General features: G+C 36.4%; 2 protein-coding genes across 2 annotated transcripts; one reads left to right on the top strand and one right to left on the bottom strand.

The window, feature by feature from the left end:
• The first annotated feature begins 3,421 nt into the window (after positions 1 to 3,421).
• Positions 3,422 to 5,046, top strand: LOC113327931 (subtilisin-like protease SBT1.4). The gene is made up of 4 exons (XM_026575042.1): positions 3,422 to 3,692; positions 3,888 to 4,150; positions 4,206 to 4,455; positions 4,667 to 5,046. Exons 1-4 carry the CDS (start codon positions 3,422 to 3,424, stop codon positions 5,044 to 5,046), a joined length of 1,164 nt encoding a protein of 387 aa, XP_026430827.1.
• A 6,371-nt stretch (positions 5,047 to 11,417) lies between these two features.
• LOC113327930 (uncharacterized mitochondrial protein AtMg00310-like) lies at positions 11,418 to 12,810 on the bottom strand. Its single transcript, XM_026575041.1, has 2 exons — positions 12,166 to 12,810; positions 11,418 to 11,483 (listed from the first exon to the last, which is right to left on the bottom strand). Exons 1-2 carry the CDS (start codon positions 12,808 to 12,810, stop codon positions 11,418 to 11,420), a joined length of 711 nt encoding a protein of 236 aa, XP_026430826.1.
• Between the last annotated feature and the right edge of the window lie 4,059 nt (positions 12,811 to 16,869).

The following is a 16,869-nucleotide window of genomic DNA, read 5'->3' as shown; positions in this document are numbered from 1 at the left end:
CACACAAAACTGTTTGTATTTATGCCAGAGCCAGTCTCGCAAAAACAGATGGAAAAGACATCGAAAATAGCAAGCCGGTACTACTAATTCCGGACGACCGAAGTCCGAAAACAAAGTGGGAACAATAAAGTTTCACCGAATTATGAAGGGGTACTTGTTGGATGTGAAATTTGGTAACGGGATGTGTGATTTTTGAGTCGTGAATTGGATGGGGTTTCTGACAGAGCTGGTTGTACAAGATGCACCTGAGTGCACAACATATATTCTGACAAAAAATATATTTTCTACTTATTGCACCCGAGTGGATAATGTGTATTTTTTTTTGAACTTTTTGTTGTTCCTCCTGATTTTCTTCTTAATACTTATTTTTGGTTGATGTTTTGAGGATCAGTGTTATTGTAATGGTGGTGGATTTAGCGCTCGAGATCATGAATTAGTCATTTTGATTGTGTATAATATATTGCATGTGATTATTAGGATAGACCTAGATTTATCCAAGAAGTACACAAGATGTACCCAAGCGCATAATACATATTTATATAGAAAATAGATTTCGGCCTGGTTGCACATGGGTGCATAATGCATATTCTTATAGGAAATAAATATTGTCCAAATTGCACCTGGGTCCATAATGCATATTTTCATATGAAATAAATTTTGGCCCAAGTTGCACGTGGGTGCATAATGCATATTTTTATATGAGATAGTTTTTGTCCAAGTTGCACCTGAGTGCATAATGTATCCTCGGCCTGATTAAAAAAAATAAAAAACAATCGAATTCATATTAAAAATGGATCTTGTTTCGTAGAGATTTTTGATCCCTTTCCAAAAATATAAATTTTATTAATATTTAACTTATATTTTGGAAGTTAAGACATTTCTCGTGATAAATTTTATGTTGATGTGAGAAAATAAATAGGAGAGAGAAAATGATATGATAAAGAATAAAGTTTAAAGTTAAGGATATATATGACTAATTTTTCTTATGTTTTTTCCGGCCAGACCTATATTTTACAAGTCCATTGCTCCCACACTTTATGGGTTGTTGTCATATCACCCATTTTCCGAAAAAAATAAATAATTAAGATAGTGTTTTTTAAGAACATTTTTCTCATTCCAATCACGACGGATTCACGTAAAAATATCATTCCGAATACAATGGAGATTGGAGAGTGCTTGTAGGCTGTAGCCAAATTTGACTACTTGGACAAACCAAAATCTCTCAGATAAAAACTGATGATACTTATGTAACTGAACTTCTATAAATATCTCAAGAAAACAAATTGGGCATATATTGACTATAGGTTTCTATATATGTTGGTAGTGCCGTTTGGAATTTAAAATGGTTCAAATTATAGTAACCGAACTATTACCTCTTCAAGACATCCTTCCATTTAGATATATAACCCACTTAGACTGGATCTTATGGGCATTTGTTTGGGAAAATTGGCATCCCGAGCGCAACAAAATCACAGGATCACAAAGGATAATTGGTGATTTGAACCAAACATGAGAGGAATAATAAGAGAGAGACAAAAGATAAAGAAGAACACAACCACAACACAAGATATACATGGTTCACCTTTACAGGCTACGTCCACGGCCAACGCCACCAAAAGAACATCAAAGCCCATTACATGCTCTTTCCGCAACTCAAGACAAGAACTAAAGAGTTAACAAGACATGCCCGAGAACACCATTGGAGAAACCATATAAATCAACTCTCTAACAGTCGCCAAACCAGCCTCGTGTCTTCTCTTCTACACCGTCTCCATAGCTGTTACTAACAGTGGAGAAACATGGAAACTAGAAACTTGGTTTCAGGCAAAGCCCCAAACCCTAAACACTAGAACACCAAAATCCTTTCTCTACAAGTTTTTATCTTCACCGATATTGACCTTCACGGTAGCACACGATCCTCCCTAACAAAGAGACCAAAATTTTAAGCACAAGGATTTAGCACTCTTCTAGATTGGATTCTACGAAATATCTCCAAACACTACCAAGTACCCCTATTTATATTAGTTAGCTAGGTCTTACATTGGGTTTCCTATAAACTATGATTCCTTAGCCGACTAAAACAATTCTTACAAGTTAGGAATTCTTGACCGACTGAACACCCAATAATCGGCTCCAAAAGCCTTTGCTTTCGGAACAAGTATTTGAGTTTAAACAAACTCAAAACTCTGTGACCGACTAACCAACAGCATGCCCACACCCTTCCCAAACACAATAACCGTGGTCATAACTCCCTCTTCCTGCTAGCCTTTCCTGGTCTCTGGGAATCCCAGCATGAAGATTCCGAGCAATGATTGGCCGTTTCCAAAAAGTGAAAAACGGACCACCATCAACCTTTTTACATAAAAAAAACCCGGCTAACGGTTGTCCATTCCCTTAGAACGGTTATTCATTACCCGTTGTGTTCCCAAAATTGCCGATCTGGGAGAAATTTGGATTTGTAAAACAGCCGAAAGAAAAGCTCTCATCTTCTCCAATTCATACACAACAAAATTGGGATTTGATGTTCCATGGCGATCAGTGGATCAGGTTGGTAGTAATGGGTTTAAATTGAATATCTCAATTGCGAAACAAGTGCAACAACAATGGCGATAATATATGGGGTTTGTATGCGATCTGGAATTGGGTTGCTATTGATTTGAATTCGTGATTTAGGTGGTGAATCTGTGTTGCGAAGTCTTAGGCGGTTCTATTCTCATTGAAATGGAGGCTAGGTATTGGAGGAATGGTCTGATTAAATGGTAGCTGTATACGAAGCTGTGGTTATCAAGGAAGAATTGGTTTCCAATTTTTGCAATCCATGGTTCTTGGATGGTCAGAGGGATATAATTGGTTTGGATTTGTGTTCGATTGTTGACATTAGAGATTAGAGATGTAACCTATTATTACTCCTATGGAAATATTTCCATCAAAATTCATGCTATGTAATCCAGACAGGGAGACCTACAATGTCCATATCAGTATATCACATATGTTTGATAGTCTTGAGACAGGATAAGATTGCTAGCTCTTAAATCTCTCAGTTTCTCATTACTCCATTTTATATTCCCCTTAATCTGCCTTATCTGCTAGCAATTAACAATTTTTTCATGCGTCTTCCAGGGGCACCACCCATAAATGCTCCATTTATGAAATTGAATTTGGTGTTAATTATATGTAAACATTGCAAGTAACAGATCGAAAATGAAAAACAATTAATATCATGAAAGTCAATGTCAGTAGAGAGTGTGATCTTGTTTCTATATGATGCAGCAGATTCCAGTGTCACGAAATGATAAACAATTCCTCCATGCGATACACAATTCATTAGTCTAATAAGTTTTAAGCTGAATCTGAGGTCACATTCAACTATTTTATAGATATTACCATTTCCATAGAAATGAAGAATCAAAAAATGGTATCAATGGCGTCTCTACCCTGTATCATTTTCTTTGCCTTCCTCTCTTTGTTGATTTCGACTTCCCAATCATTGCTAAATGAACAACCAGAGACATTCATTGTGCATGTGGCTGCGTTAGATAAACCTTCCGTGTTTGCTTCACACCATGATTGGTATCACTCAGCTCTCGAGTCGCTTCCTCCTTCATCTCATCCTAGAGATATCTTATATACCTACACCAACGCCATGAATGGTTTTGCAGCACGCTTAACACCTTCTCAAGCTTCACATCTACGTACTCTCCTCTGAATTGTTTCGATCCTTCCTGATGGGGTTAACCAACTCCACACCACTCATACTCCTAGCTTCCTTGGTCTTTTTACCCCTTATGGTGCTTGGGAGAAAACAAATTACGGGGAAAACGTCATTATTGGGGTTCTAGATTCCGGAATCTGGCCTGAACAGTTGAGTTTCAATACTACCCCTTTAGGTCCGGTACCTAAGAGACGGAAAGGTATTTGCGAGGTTGGCCCTGATTTTCCGAAGACATCCTGCAACGGGAAGATAATCGGTGCGCGGGCTTTTTATCAGGGTCATAAAGCTTTGGTTGCAAACAAAGGTGGTTTGAGCGCAGACGTTATGTCTCCAAGAGATAATGTTGGACATGGTTCACATGTTGCGTCAATTGCAGCTGGATCTGTTGTTAAAAATGCTAGATTCTATGAATATGCAGTCGGAAAAGCTCAAGGGATGGCAACAAGAGCGAGAATTTCCGTTTACAAGGTCTGTTGGAGTACTGAATGTGCAGATTCAGATACTCAAACCAGATGTTATTGCACCCGGTATAAACATTTTGGCTGCTTGGACGGGAGCTACCTGTCCAACCCATTCTGACACCGATAAGAGAAGGGTCGAATTCAATGTAGAATCTGGTACTTCCATGGCATGTCCTCACGTCAGTGGATTGGCTGCAATGGTTCTTAAGGCTCATCCTAAATGGAGCCCTGCTGCAATCAGGTCTGCTTTAATGACTACTGCATACAATGTAGACAATTCAGGTAGAAATATTACTGATCTTGCAACTGGATTAGATTCAACACCATTTGGAGCGCGGGGCTTGGCATGTTTCCCCAAACCGAGCTCTTAATCCGGGTTTAGTTTACGACCTGGAACCAAGTGACTACGCTGCATTCCTTTGCTCCATCGGCTACAACCAGAAGCAAATCTCACTATTCGTAAGGAATAAGACGGTTGACTGTGCGTCACAAGGATTATCGGATCCCGGTGATCTGAACTACCCATCATTTATTTCTATTTTCAAATCCAACAGTGACACTATTAAGTACAAGAGAACATTGAAGAATGTTGGGGTTTTAGGAAAACCATATCAAGTTAGGATTAATGCTCCAGCATCAGTTAAGGTCAGTGTTACGCCTAATAAGCTTGTATTTAGCTCGGTAAGGCGGAGTTTGTCTTATGAAATCACATTTTCAAGCATGATTCCGGAAGGAACAGCGTCCCCTCAAGCCGATTCTCGGATCGAATCCGGGTCAATTGAATGGTATGACGGAACACACGTCGTGAGAAGTCCGATCGTTTTTGGGTGGCTTGATGCTGGTCCTCCCACCGCTTTAATTTCTTCTGCTTGATTGATGTTTAATTTTGACTAATGTCAATGGCATCTTTATGATATGCACATGATCAAGAGTATTTTATTCTAAGGAAGGAAGTATATATGAAACTTCAGTGCAATTCCATATTCGTTAATTTAAAAAGTTGCCATCTGAATCTGAATCTCAGCAACTTAAATTTCACCATGTGATTTCAGCGGCATAGTCGCTAAACTCAGGCAAATGAATGACAAGAAAATTCAATAAAAACAGAGGAAACAGAGGAGAAACAGAGAAAAAAGAGCTGCGTTGAATTTAACCAAGTTCATAACTGCTTGCTAGAAATACATTAATCGGGAGATGACGGCTTAGTCATTTTTGGGCCACGGCTAGAAATACTTGGGCGACTTTAGCTCACTATGGCAAGACTTATGTTGCGGGCCATTTTTTTGTCCCCGAGCTAGTTTGGTTCATGATGGAAACTATTGTATTGTCGTAAGTGAAAATTACAGACATGCCCATTCTTCAGATTTTCTCCACTATGAAACCCACGCCCAGAAATCTGAAAGCGCACACCCATTTTCTGGGAAAAAAATTCCGACAAGCCCCATATTTTTTTAGAATTAGTTTATCGCTTATTCTTCTTCCTTCGTCTTCGTTTTTTTCTTTTAATTTCATTTAATGGGGTTTCTGTGTTAAATTGATTCGATAACTTGAAAGTCGGGAGATTAAAGAATAACTGGATTGAGAAGTTTGGGATCGAGTTGTTATCTTATTAAACTGCAGCTGCCATTAATGGGGTTTCTGTGTTAAATTGATTCGATAACTTGAAATCTGGGAGATTAAAGAAGAACTGGATTGATGAGATACTGAGAAGTTTGGGTTCGAGTTGTCCCTGATTATGATCGAATTTGTAAGAAATTTGGGTTCCATTTTGTAACAGAGAAGCTAGGTTTTCTGTGGATGTTTGATTCTGTGAAGAAAATAAATGAAGAAGTTGTGTTGATTCAATGGGGTTTGAGTTGATTAGGGTGCTGATTGTCATGGGTATGGTTAGTTTTCTCGAGTTACAGAAGTTAGATTGAATTTGAAGTCGAGAACGGATTGCAATGGTGCTGAAGCATTTTGTTTAATGAACCTGTAATTGAAATAAGAACTACGATATGAGTTGGTATTGAACTCATAGAAGAGGTGGTAGTGATTCTGGTGATGGACTATGGTGATGTTGGTAGATATGTTTTTCTACTGCGGAAACTGGTGTTGTGTTGTGTTTGCTTTCAGGAGATGTAAATTGTGTATGATGCAGATGGGTTGGAGGTTGTGAGTTGTAGGAATGGGAAAAATGGGTTTGTTGTTACTGATTTTAAATGAGACTTGTGATCAAATGAAAACAGATTTGAAGTCAAGAAAATGGGGATGTTGTTGGTTGGCTTGATGGTTGAAATTCATGAGTGTTATGTCTAGGTTAGGGTTCTGCAGTCGTGAAAATAGATGCATAACCTATTATGCATCTACAAAATTTGTTGCATAACTTGTTATGCAGTCCAGAAAACGGTTGCATAACACATTATGCAGCAAGTTTTTTGTCATTATTAAAAAACCAACAAAAACAAAAACTGCATAGCTTGTCATGCACCTATAATAATATCTGCATAATATGTTATGCAATCGTGCATTCGAGAAAATTGTTGCACAATCTTTTATGCATCGAGAACATAGATGCATAATGCATTATGCATCATTTTTTATGTAGTTATGCACTAATACAATGGCTACATAACTTGTTATAGATGCATAACTTTGTTATGCAGAGGCATAATTTGTTATGCAGTCGAGAAAATGGTTGCATAATTTGTTATGTGTCTGCAGAATGTGTTATGCATCCTTTTTGGAGTCTGTGTAATGAATACGTAGTCAATTTTCGAATTTCTCCCATAAAATGATGATCACTTCCGATTTTTTCGTGAAAAACAAAAATTTGATATTGTTGTTTGTACTCGTTGTATAGCTCTCTTTAAAAGATTTCCAACGATATAAAAATTGTAAAATTCCAAGGCGCGGTTTTTTAGATATGTTATATCCAAGTTGCGTTACCAATTATACCCCTGAAAAAAATAGTATACATAACGAGTTATGCCTGAAAAATAGTATGCATTACCAGTTATGCCTGAAAAATAACATGCATAACGAGTTATGTATTGATTCTTAATAATTTCATATAATTATGGGTATCACGGAAATAATTATGGGTGTCACGGTGCCTAAAATTAATTGTGGGCCTGACAATGAGAATATTATTTTTTTTTGGGCCTGCGCCTAATTTTCCCTAAGGTAAATTTTGAGTCATGGCTCATGGGTTAAGTTTGTGTCAAGAAGCGGACCATTTGGATATTATCCAAAAATTCCGGTATCAGATATCGAATACAAATATCATATCAGATAGTTTCTCTCATGGGATACATATACAAATTCAAAATTGTCAATATGAATAGGAGGATTTTTTTTTTCTTTATAATTTTGAGCATATTTAAGATTACAACAAATGTTGGTCTCGATATAAGTTTTGTTTTTTTTTTTGGCCAAGACACATTTTAGACAATGCAATATAATTATGGTTACCAGGTGGGGTACACTTTGTGGGTTATGAGACAGATTTTAGTCCAGGGGCGTAATAATAGACATGCGGTAAATTTTTGCTAGATCTGTCGATGAATAATCGAATATTCGATATCCGTCATGTCATTATTTAATGTTTTGGATATTATCTGAAATTTCGGATATCGGATACCGAACACCTGTATCATATCGGATAGTTTCTCTTATCAGATGCGGATACTCGAAATTTCAGATATCGGATACCGAATACATGTATCATATCGGATACCGAATACATGTATCATATCAGATAGTTTCTCTTATCAGATGCAGATACAGAGTTGTTAATATTTTATAGAATAATTATCCGATATCCGATAACATGATCCATATCATAAGTTAAGGTATATCTTATTTTTGACACGTGTTAATAATTTTAACTGATGTGAACCAAAGGAATGACAAATACATCAAAACTAATTTGGTGTCATGATTATAAGATCAAGAAAAGAAGAAATGATTAGAGACAAACAAGAAAATTAGGTGTGCTTTTTACACAAAATATAGTATTTCGGATAATTATCGGACTACCACGTTAACCTTGACGGAACAGATACACATGTTAATCTTGAAAATCCGCCGCATAATCATCAGAGACGGAGATGCGGATATTCTTATCAAATACGGATACATAATTGGCAATATCCATTGTGATAGTTAACGCTAGCACCCTAGATTTTGGTCTAATAAAAAAAAGTAGAAACATGAAGAAGAAACTATAGTGCTTTATTCCATTTGCAGTCAGCTGATGGGCAATTTGGCAAGAAAGAAATGCTAGATTGCAAGAAGAAATTTTGATCAGCTTATTATTGATAAAATATGTCCTCTTTAATTGGGTTATGCCTTTTAAGATTTTTGATGGCCACTTCTTAAGTACTCTTATTTGTAATTAGGAGACAGTGATCATTGCTAATTACTAGCTTCTTATTTTTGTTTTAGCAATTGTCACTTCTGGTTATTTTTATCTCTTCATATATTTTGTTCTTTTCTGTGTCAAAAAAAATTAATAATTTGGTCACCAAGTTGCTTTTGGGCCTAAGGACCATTTTTTATTAAGATTCGAGTTATTATATTGTCTTTCCATTCCGACAAAGCTGAACCCAATTTCTTTAAACAAACCTAGCCAACGGACCAGTCTTACTGTTGATCTAACCGTGGTCACCCCCAACACTCCCAAGCAAAAATCTATCAACTTCCTTCTAGTCCGCGGGATCACGATTTATAAAGGAGATATCGATATTATTTGGGGTGATATCAATTCATATTGGACAATCAAATATTAACAGTTCCTGACCGTCGGATCGCTGAATTGGTATCACCCGCTAATAGTGGTATCCCCTTATAAATCATGCGCAAGATGAACGAAAAAGGATGCGTATTACAACCTTACCATTGAACTATACCGTGCAAGGTGGAATCCAATTTTTTTTATCACAAAAGACAAATGTAAGGTAATTAATCCGTTCTTTAACATAGTATTTGCCGCTTCTCATGAGGACACTGCCCTACATGATGAAGGTTATCATACTGTTGTCCATACTTTTTTGGCTCAAGAACGATGATAATCATGAGAGATGAGAGATGATCTCTGGTCCCTAGCTGAACACATAAACCAACTACCACCATAGTATTACTTCTGATACATCTCAACCTGGCTCAGATATGATCATATAATCTGTGATTAACGTTTTTTAACATAATTTGATTGGGAGTCAAATTGGAAACAATATACTCAGTTAATTTAGTAACACAGCCATCAGCCCTGCGGTAGGTGCATCAAATGGCCACCATATAATAATTGAGATTCCTCGTAATCTTTAAGCATGAAATTATTCATGAATCGTTATCTCAAACACACTTTAAATTAATTTCTCATATCTGTATACCTTTTATATTATTGTTTTAACATCCTACCTACTACGTATTAGGGTCGTATTTTTACGATGATATTTGGTCTGGGTCGCGGAACATGTCGTTGTTGCGATAGATGTAGACTGACTTTTACCGTCCAATATGTTTACTGAAATACCCTTATGAAACAGTTGAATGACTAGTATCCTAACCCAATTAAATACTTAACTATACCCCTAAGGCTGCATTTTATCAAACATCTGAAGGACGAGGTGAGTTGAGGAGCAGAGAGTAGGAAGAGAAGATGATCTCCATATGTGAACGAGAGGGTGTTAACTCCCAGGTGAGAGTTGAAAGAAATTAAACTAATTTCTTGGGAAGGCGATGGAATTCCAGTTCCTATCAGTATCCATTACTTTGTTACTTTGCTTCATTCCATAACCCTTCTCACTTCTGTTAGCATCGCGGGTAAATTATACAATTTCTAATTTTCACAACATAAATAAAAGTACAGAAACATCTGACTGCAACAGGTTAATTGATATCGGTACCTAAAAGTGATTAAAATATCACACGGTAAGTTCTCTTATCTTCTCTATCGACATGATCTTCACCCCAATCGTAGAAATGTGGGTAAAAATCTTCTCATGGGTTACTTGAAGAAAAAGAATGGAGCCATAGAAAAGGGAGTGTTACTCGTGGAAGAAAGGTTACTAGCCGGTCGAACAAGAGAATGGAGACTAGACAAGAAGCTTAAGCAAACCAAATAAAATAATATTGGAAGAACATTATTTCACATGATGGAAGAAGATGGAAAAGGACTAGAAGGTTGAATATTTTGACAAATTTCTAACTATCAACGCTAGTCAGCAGACGGTCAGGTGTTTGGCAAAATTTAAAAGTCAGGTAGCTATTTTTTTAACGGTCTTTCGTTAGTCTATGATCCTATCGCATCAACGGCTTGTTCTAGAATCCGGATCCTAATATCATCGAAAACATGCGATTCTTTTACAAAATATCTCATAAAAAAAAATATTAATTCTGAATAGAAATTCTTAACTGTCCGTCACATCAAACTCACCCAACTACCATTCGCATAAATCATTTTGCTCGTATGTCTTATGGTTCTCGTGATTATCTTCCGTAAAGATTATTCATTCCCTTTTGGGGCATATGCGGTTTTGGGATTGTTTGATATGGCGGTTTATTTAGAATCATCATTTATTTATTTTTAAACACAGTGCAACACAGCTGAAAAAAAACAATCAAAAAAGTCACATTTGCTCCTTACTAACCTTTAGAGCTAAAATCAGATTTGATGAATCTTAACATTTGCGTATGTATTATCCCGAAATCACACAAACATTCCGTTTGTGTGACTTGGGTTCGGGTTAAATTTGTATGAAGGGACGTTACAAAGTACAAGCTACAAAAACTATTTTTTTTATAATAAAAGAGGGAAAGAACCTCAAGCAGAGAACAAAATTTGAGGATTGGTGCTGCTGTACAGATTGCCAATCCTCCCATAGTTTAGAGAAACATTACTAGAAATTAAAGAGGATATGTTGCTGTCTGGATTGTCTATCATATTAATAAAGTTAAAATTGCCCGAGATAAAAGGAATCAAATTGTGAACAGAATATTGATTCCATTGTCTTGCAAAATTGCAGTATGTACTAATCCTGGCTAGGTTGACAGCTGCATGGTTATTTCTTTCGTTGGTCGTGCTTCATGTACCCACTTCAAAAGTTCCTTCCCATCAAACTCCATTGTAAATCTCTCTCTTATTTTCTCAGCATACTGGTTTCTGACCAGCTTTATTAGACTGCAAGAGTTTGATTCAAATTCAAGTATGCTTCCTAATTCCACCGCCCAGTTGTAGGCTTGGAGAGCCGCTTTTCTGATTACAGCATCGGAGATTCCTTGGCCAAGCTTTGACCCCCTTGCTCCTCTGTAGGTAGATGTGTGATCTGTAAGAAGCATACCCAAACCAACATAGTTAGTAATTTGGTTCATATGAATAGCCACATTGATTTTCAGAGTGAATATTTCAGGGGCTATCCAGTTTATTCTGAATTCAATTGTTTGTTGTTCCGCTTCTTCTTTCGAAAATTCCACAAACATAGGTTTTTTTTCCCTTGTTCCTGGCAGCTCTTTGGTTATTTGTGTAGAGTATAATTTCCTGAGCAATACTCTTTGGATTTGAGACTTTTTTTTTCAAAGTTTAAATCACATCTGGCTTTCCATATATGCCAGATGACAGTAAAACATAACTCAGTCCATCTAATATTCTCCACCTCCTGACTTTTATAAAGTAATATATATGTGATCCATTCATGGAAGTCCATTTTGTGGTTAAATACTTCATAAGGATCAAACTGAAGTTCTCGCCAGACTTGAATAACAAGGGGACAATGAATCAATAAATATGTGGGATAGAGACTCAGATTGACAATTGCAGATTTTGTAAATAGTATCTATGTAATGAAGGTGCTTTCCCATTCTTTCCCCTGTTGGGAGGATGGAATGTGCAGCTTTCCATAGAAATATTTTGATGGAAGGTGAAACTTCCGGGTTCCAAATGGCCATCCAATTTTTTTTATTGGGATTATACTGGCCTCTATTTGTTAGTTTGTTGTAAAGAGACTTTACAGTAAATTTCCCATCTTTTGTTAGAGACCATTTGACCTTGTCATCATGACCAACTTTTATGTCCGTGTTTATGATTTTATTAGCAATAAAGTTCGCAAACAGACTATGGATTAGGGGCCTATTCCACTGCTGGTTTTCAGCAAAAAGATCAGCCACCTTATTCACTCCTATAGGACAGTTGTTTGGCTTGGAGACAGGATCTTCAAAGATTTTGATCCAATTGTCCTGCCAAATATCTATGTTGACTCCAGAGCCAACTTCCCATTTTTCATAATCCTGGATATTAGCTATGCCCGAGGGAATGTCTTTCCATACCCATGAATCAGTTGGTTTAGGTATTGGAGACATATGCATTATGTCAACCTTTTCGAAATATTTAGCTTTCATAACCTGAGACCCTATACTGTTAGGTTGTTTCGTAATTCTCCATCCCATTTTGGAGATAATGGCAGAGTTAAATTTTTCAAGATTGACAAAATCAAGACCTCCCTCTTCCAAGGGTTTACAGACCCCTGTCCAAGCTTTCAGAAAGACACCTTTAGGTTTTCCTTTTACCTTTCCCCAGAAAAAATTCCTTTGGATTTTGTTCATTTCCTCTATTGTGGTTTTTGGTATCTTGAAAGTGCTCATTTGGTAGTTAGCCATGGTAAAAGTAACATGTTTTGTTAGGACCCTTTTTCCTGCTGGATTAATTGCTTTGTAATCCAGCCCACCGTCCTTTGTTTTAGGATATCAATCACAGGATTGATAGCTTTAACTTTGGATTTATGAGTGAAAAGAGGGGACCCTAGATATTTATCCTTTAGAGATATGGGACTCACTTGCATTACTTCTGTGATTTCTAAGCTTGTTTGAGGAGAGGTGTTGTTGCTGAAGAAAAATCCAGACTTTGCTAGGTTTATCATTTGCCCGGAGCAAGCACTGAATTGAGTTATAAGATTTAGAAGATTTTAAGCTTCAGTCTTAGTTGCTTTGCAAAAGATTATGCAATCATCCGCAAAGAGTAAATGGCTTATAGAAGGAGCATTTTTCATAATTTTTATCCCATGAAGTTTTTCTTCATTCTCAGCTTTCATAAGCGTTCTTAAAAGGACCTCCATACAAAGGATAAAAAGGTAAGGGGAAAGAGGATCCCCTTGCCTTAAAACCCTTGTTGGTTTAAAGAATTCACAAGGAACACCATTCAGTAAAATTGCCAGGCTAGTGGTAGAAATGCATTGATTTATTATGTTTCGCCATTCCAGGGAGAAACCCATTTTTTCTAGAACGGCTAGATGGAAAGGCCATTGTTAATGTCTGCTTCATTAACATTATTATATCTTATCCCCTAGAATAAAGTCCTCGAGACCAACAAGTGCAACCACCAGGAAAAAAAAAGGCTAACAAGTTTTTTCCGACCCTTCTTTTTGGACCCTTATCGGTTTCTTTATCACTAGACGTAAAAATAAAATAATACTATAGAGGACGCAATATTGATAGATTTTTGTTCTTATATAAACCAACCAGTTATCAGATTCACCACAACTGCCTTAAATTACAAATCTAAAACTGCTTATTCGTTATCAAATTTTACTGCAGTTACTGATCCAGTAAATGTAATGGAAAAGATTATTTTCTTGTACGTATGTATGGATTTGATAACCCCTATAGCACTCTTACAACAAACTAGATTTTGTGCCCGTGCTACGCCCGGAAAGCTTCGCAAACTTGGTTCACCAATTCAATCTACAACTACAAATATAATGCATCACTGCCTCTTTATCTGATTTGGTAAAGCTCGGCTTCGCCTCGCCCAAGTCCCCATTTGATTTGGTAAAGCTCGGCTTCTCCTCGCCCAAGTCCTCATTTGCTTTGGTAAAGCTCGGCTTCGCCTCACCCTTGTTCCCATTTGATTTGGTAAAGCTCGGCTTCGCCTCGCCCAAGTCCTTTAAATTGATTGGAAGCTGTTGCAAACGAATCCTAGCAAAACTTAATAACCCAAACGGGAATGCATCCACGTCGTTCTTGTGGACACTTGGCGACCTTCGTATTCATTAGAAAAAATTAACTTGACCATTCAGTGGCAATAACATTGGAAAAGCAAGTATCCGTTCATATCTTTTTGGATAGTGAACACATCTTTAATGTATCTGTGGTTAACACTTACATTGTCCATTCAGTCAGTGCCAATATCATTGGTCAAGTCCTAAGTATATACATAGTCAAGGCATGTGCATTAAGAATGAAAAGTTAATGCACATGGTTGTTTGTTTTTCCCATTCAGTCACTTCTAAGAGATTATGCAACATGGTTTTTTTCTTTAATATGAAAATCTAGATTTTGAGAATCTCTTTTCTCCATAGCTTCATGTAATTGCTTAAGATCCTTATTGTACTATTTCTCACGCAACTAACAATATAGGAGAAACATGTTGCATAGTATTAGGAAGACTATAACAGTACCAAAAAAATAACATTCTAAATCACTTCATGTTGCTGACCTTGGTCACCATCGGCGTAATTACTTTATTCTTTCTAGATTGAAAATAATTGAATAGATTGAGTATAAGTTAGATATACAGGTCTTCAATGAAATCTTCTCAAGCCATCATAAAAGAAATGAAAAATAAAGTAAAAAATTTCAGGTTAGACAAAGACCAAAAGTATATATAAGAACCCAAACTAAGAACATAAATCACAATATAAGAACCATAGTAGCCTAGGACGGAGCACGATGGTAGAATATAAACCTTTCCACATTACAATTAGTAGAACAATATGCTGAGATGCATATATAATCATCATCACTTGTCTTACAAACGTTTATCTTAGGAGATTCCATTTCAGAATGGCCATACACGAAAGCCGACTTGAGAGTGTTTCTTTGAAGAAGCTTTCTTCCCTCTTCGAATTTTACTTGCAGCCGTTCTCGTTCTTCTTCTACCTGTGCAGCAGCAGCAGCCTGTCGAAGTCGTTTGTTTTTTGAAGTAAACACACCATCATCCTGTCTACGAAGACATTTAGTTTTCTAAATAGGCGACGTGTCCAACACCGCCTCTTTTCAAGAACATGATGCTACTGTTCGTAGGATATAACATCAAAACTACCATGAATATGAAAATAACCATTGAAAAAAACTTTAGTAGAAGCAACTGGTGGATAGTTTAGTGTCTTCTTTAGCTTGAACGTGGCAACTCCTTCTTACACCTGCAGAAATAGAGGCACAAACCAAGTCAGCAGAATGATGTATCCTTGAATATGTAATATCTAATCACTGAAAGATTCATACATTTAAAAAGACAAAATGCTGCAAGCCCCATATGGAAGAAAACATTGGACTGAACTTAAATCAAGGGATACAAAAATAAAATAAACATTAACTGATATAAGAGGGTTGTGAACCTACTAGTCTCGTTTTCGGGCTCTTAGAAGGACCTGATCTTTACCCCCACCGTTTTGGTAGCTCGAATGTTGTTAGCTGAGAACATGACATTATGATAGAAAGGAGGTACTTGTTCATGGTCCTTGGACAGAATGGACGTCCGTTTATTTACCCCATGTTGTCTCTCAAAAACCCTAATCCAACCAAGAATAAAAATCAAAACCCTAATCAAAATTTAGAGAAAAAATAAAATAAAAATTGAGAGACAAACCACTCCAGGACGTGATATTTTTCTTTTGAGAAAGATGATCGAATTTGTTGAATCACGGAGGATGAAGAAGAAGGGTTTCACCGAAGAGTGTCACAATAAATTGAGAGACTGGAAGATTTTCACAATAAGATGAAAAACGATCAGATTACAAACAAACAAACAAACAAACAAAAAGCTAATAATTTTAATACCTCATCGTTTTGCAGAATCAATCAGATTAAGTCGCACATCTTTCTGATTTTAATCCCTGTGAAAAAACCTGAAAAAATAAACAACCCGCAACAATACAATTAAGTTCAACGTAAAGTAAAAATTGAAAAAGAAAAAAAGAGAACACACAAAACTAATATACGAAGGTTATCTATCAATTTTTGTATGAGACAATCTGTGCATCCCTATTGTGCCAAAACCTAATTTCAGTCCAGTCAGATATATATCCTACAAATCAAACATACAAAACCCAAAATTCAAATATTAGAGGTAATCAAACTAAATCAGAGAAAAACGAAATTCATATATTAGAGGCAATCAAACTAAATCAGTGAAAAACGAAAATAAATCAGAGAAACATATAAGTGGGTCTAAGAGAAAGTTTTTAAAGTTTTTAAAATTTAGTTAATACTAACAGGCTCAAAAATATGTAGCATGTGATAAAATTGTGTTGGGAATGGTGTTCTTCCCTTCTCGCCAACCACGGCAACTTATAACATAGGATGATGGTAATTTAAATGTAAACATATAATCTTACAAATCTACAAAGCAAACCACCTACAGACTACCAATTAGTTCCATACAGTAGAAACTCTTTTAATTAATACTCGATTATTTAATAAACTCTCTTAAGTAATATTTTTGTCTAGTCCCTAGTCGGGGACAACATGCCAAATTAATAATTCGCTAAAATTATAAGATAATACATTTATGATTTCCTATGTAGACCCCACATGAAATATAAATTAATACACTAGTACAACTATGGCCTTCAGTCACGGTTGGCTTTGTCTCGATTGTATCTATAACTGTGACTAATACATTGATTGTCCCAGTTAAATATGTTTCCGAGTCCATTGTAT

Source organism: Papaver somniferum, unplaced genomic scaffold (genome assembly GCF_003573695.1).
Source record: "Papaver somniferum cultivar HN1 unplaced genomic scaffold, ASM357369v1 unplaced-scaffold_107, whole genome shotgun sequence".
NCBI lineage: Eukaryota > Viridiplantae > Streptophyta > Magnoliopsida > Ranunculales > Papaveraceae > Papaver > Papaver somniferum.
Note: the sequence above shows the minus strand (reverse complement) of the source record. Positions and strands in the feature narration are given on the sequence as shown.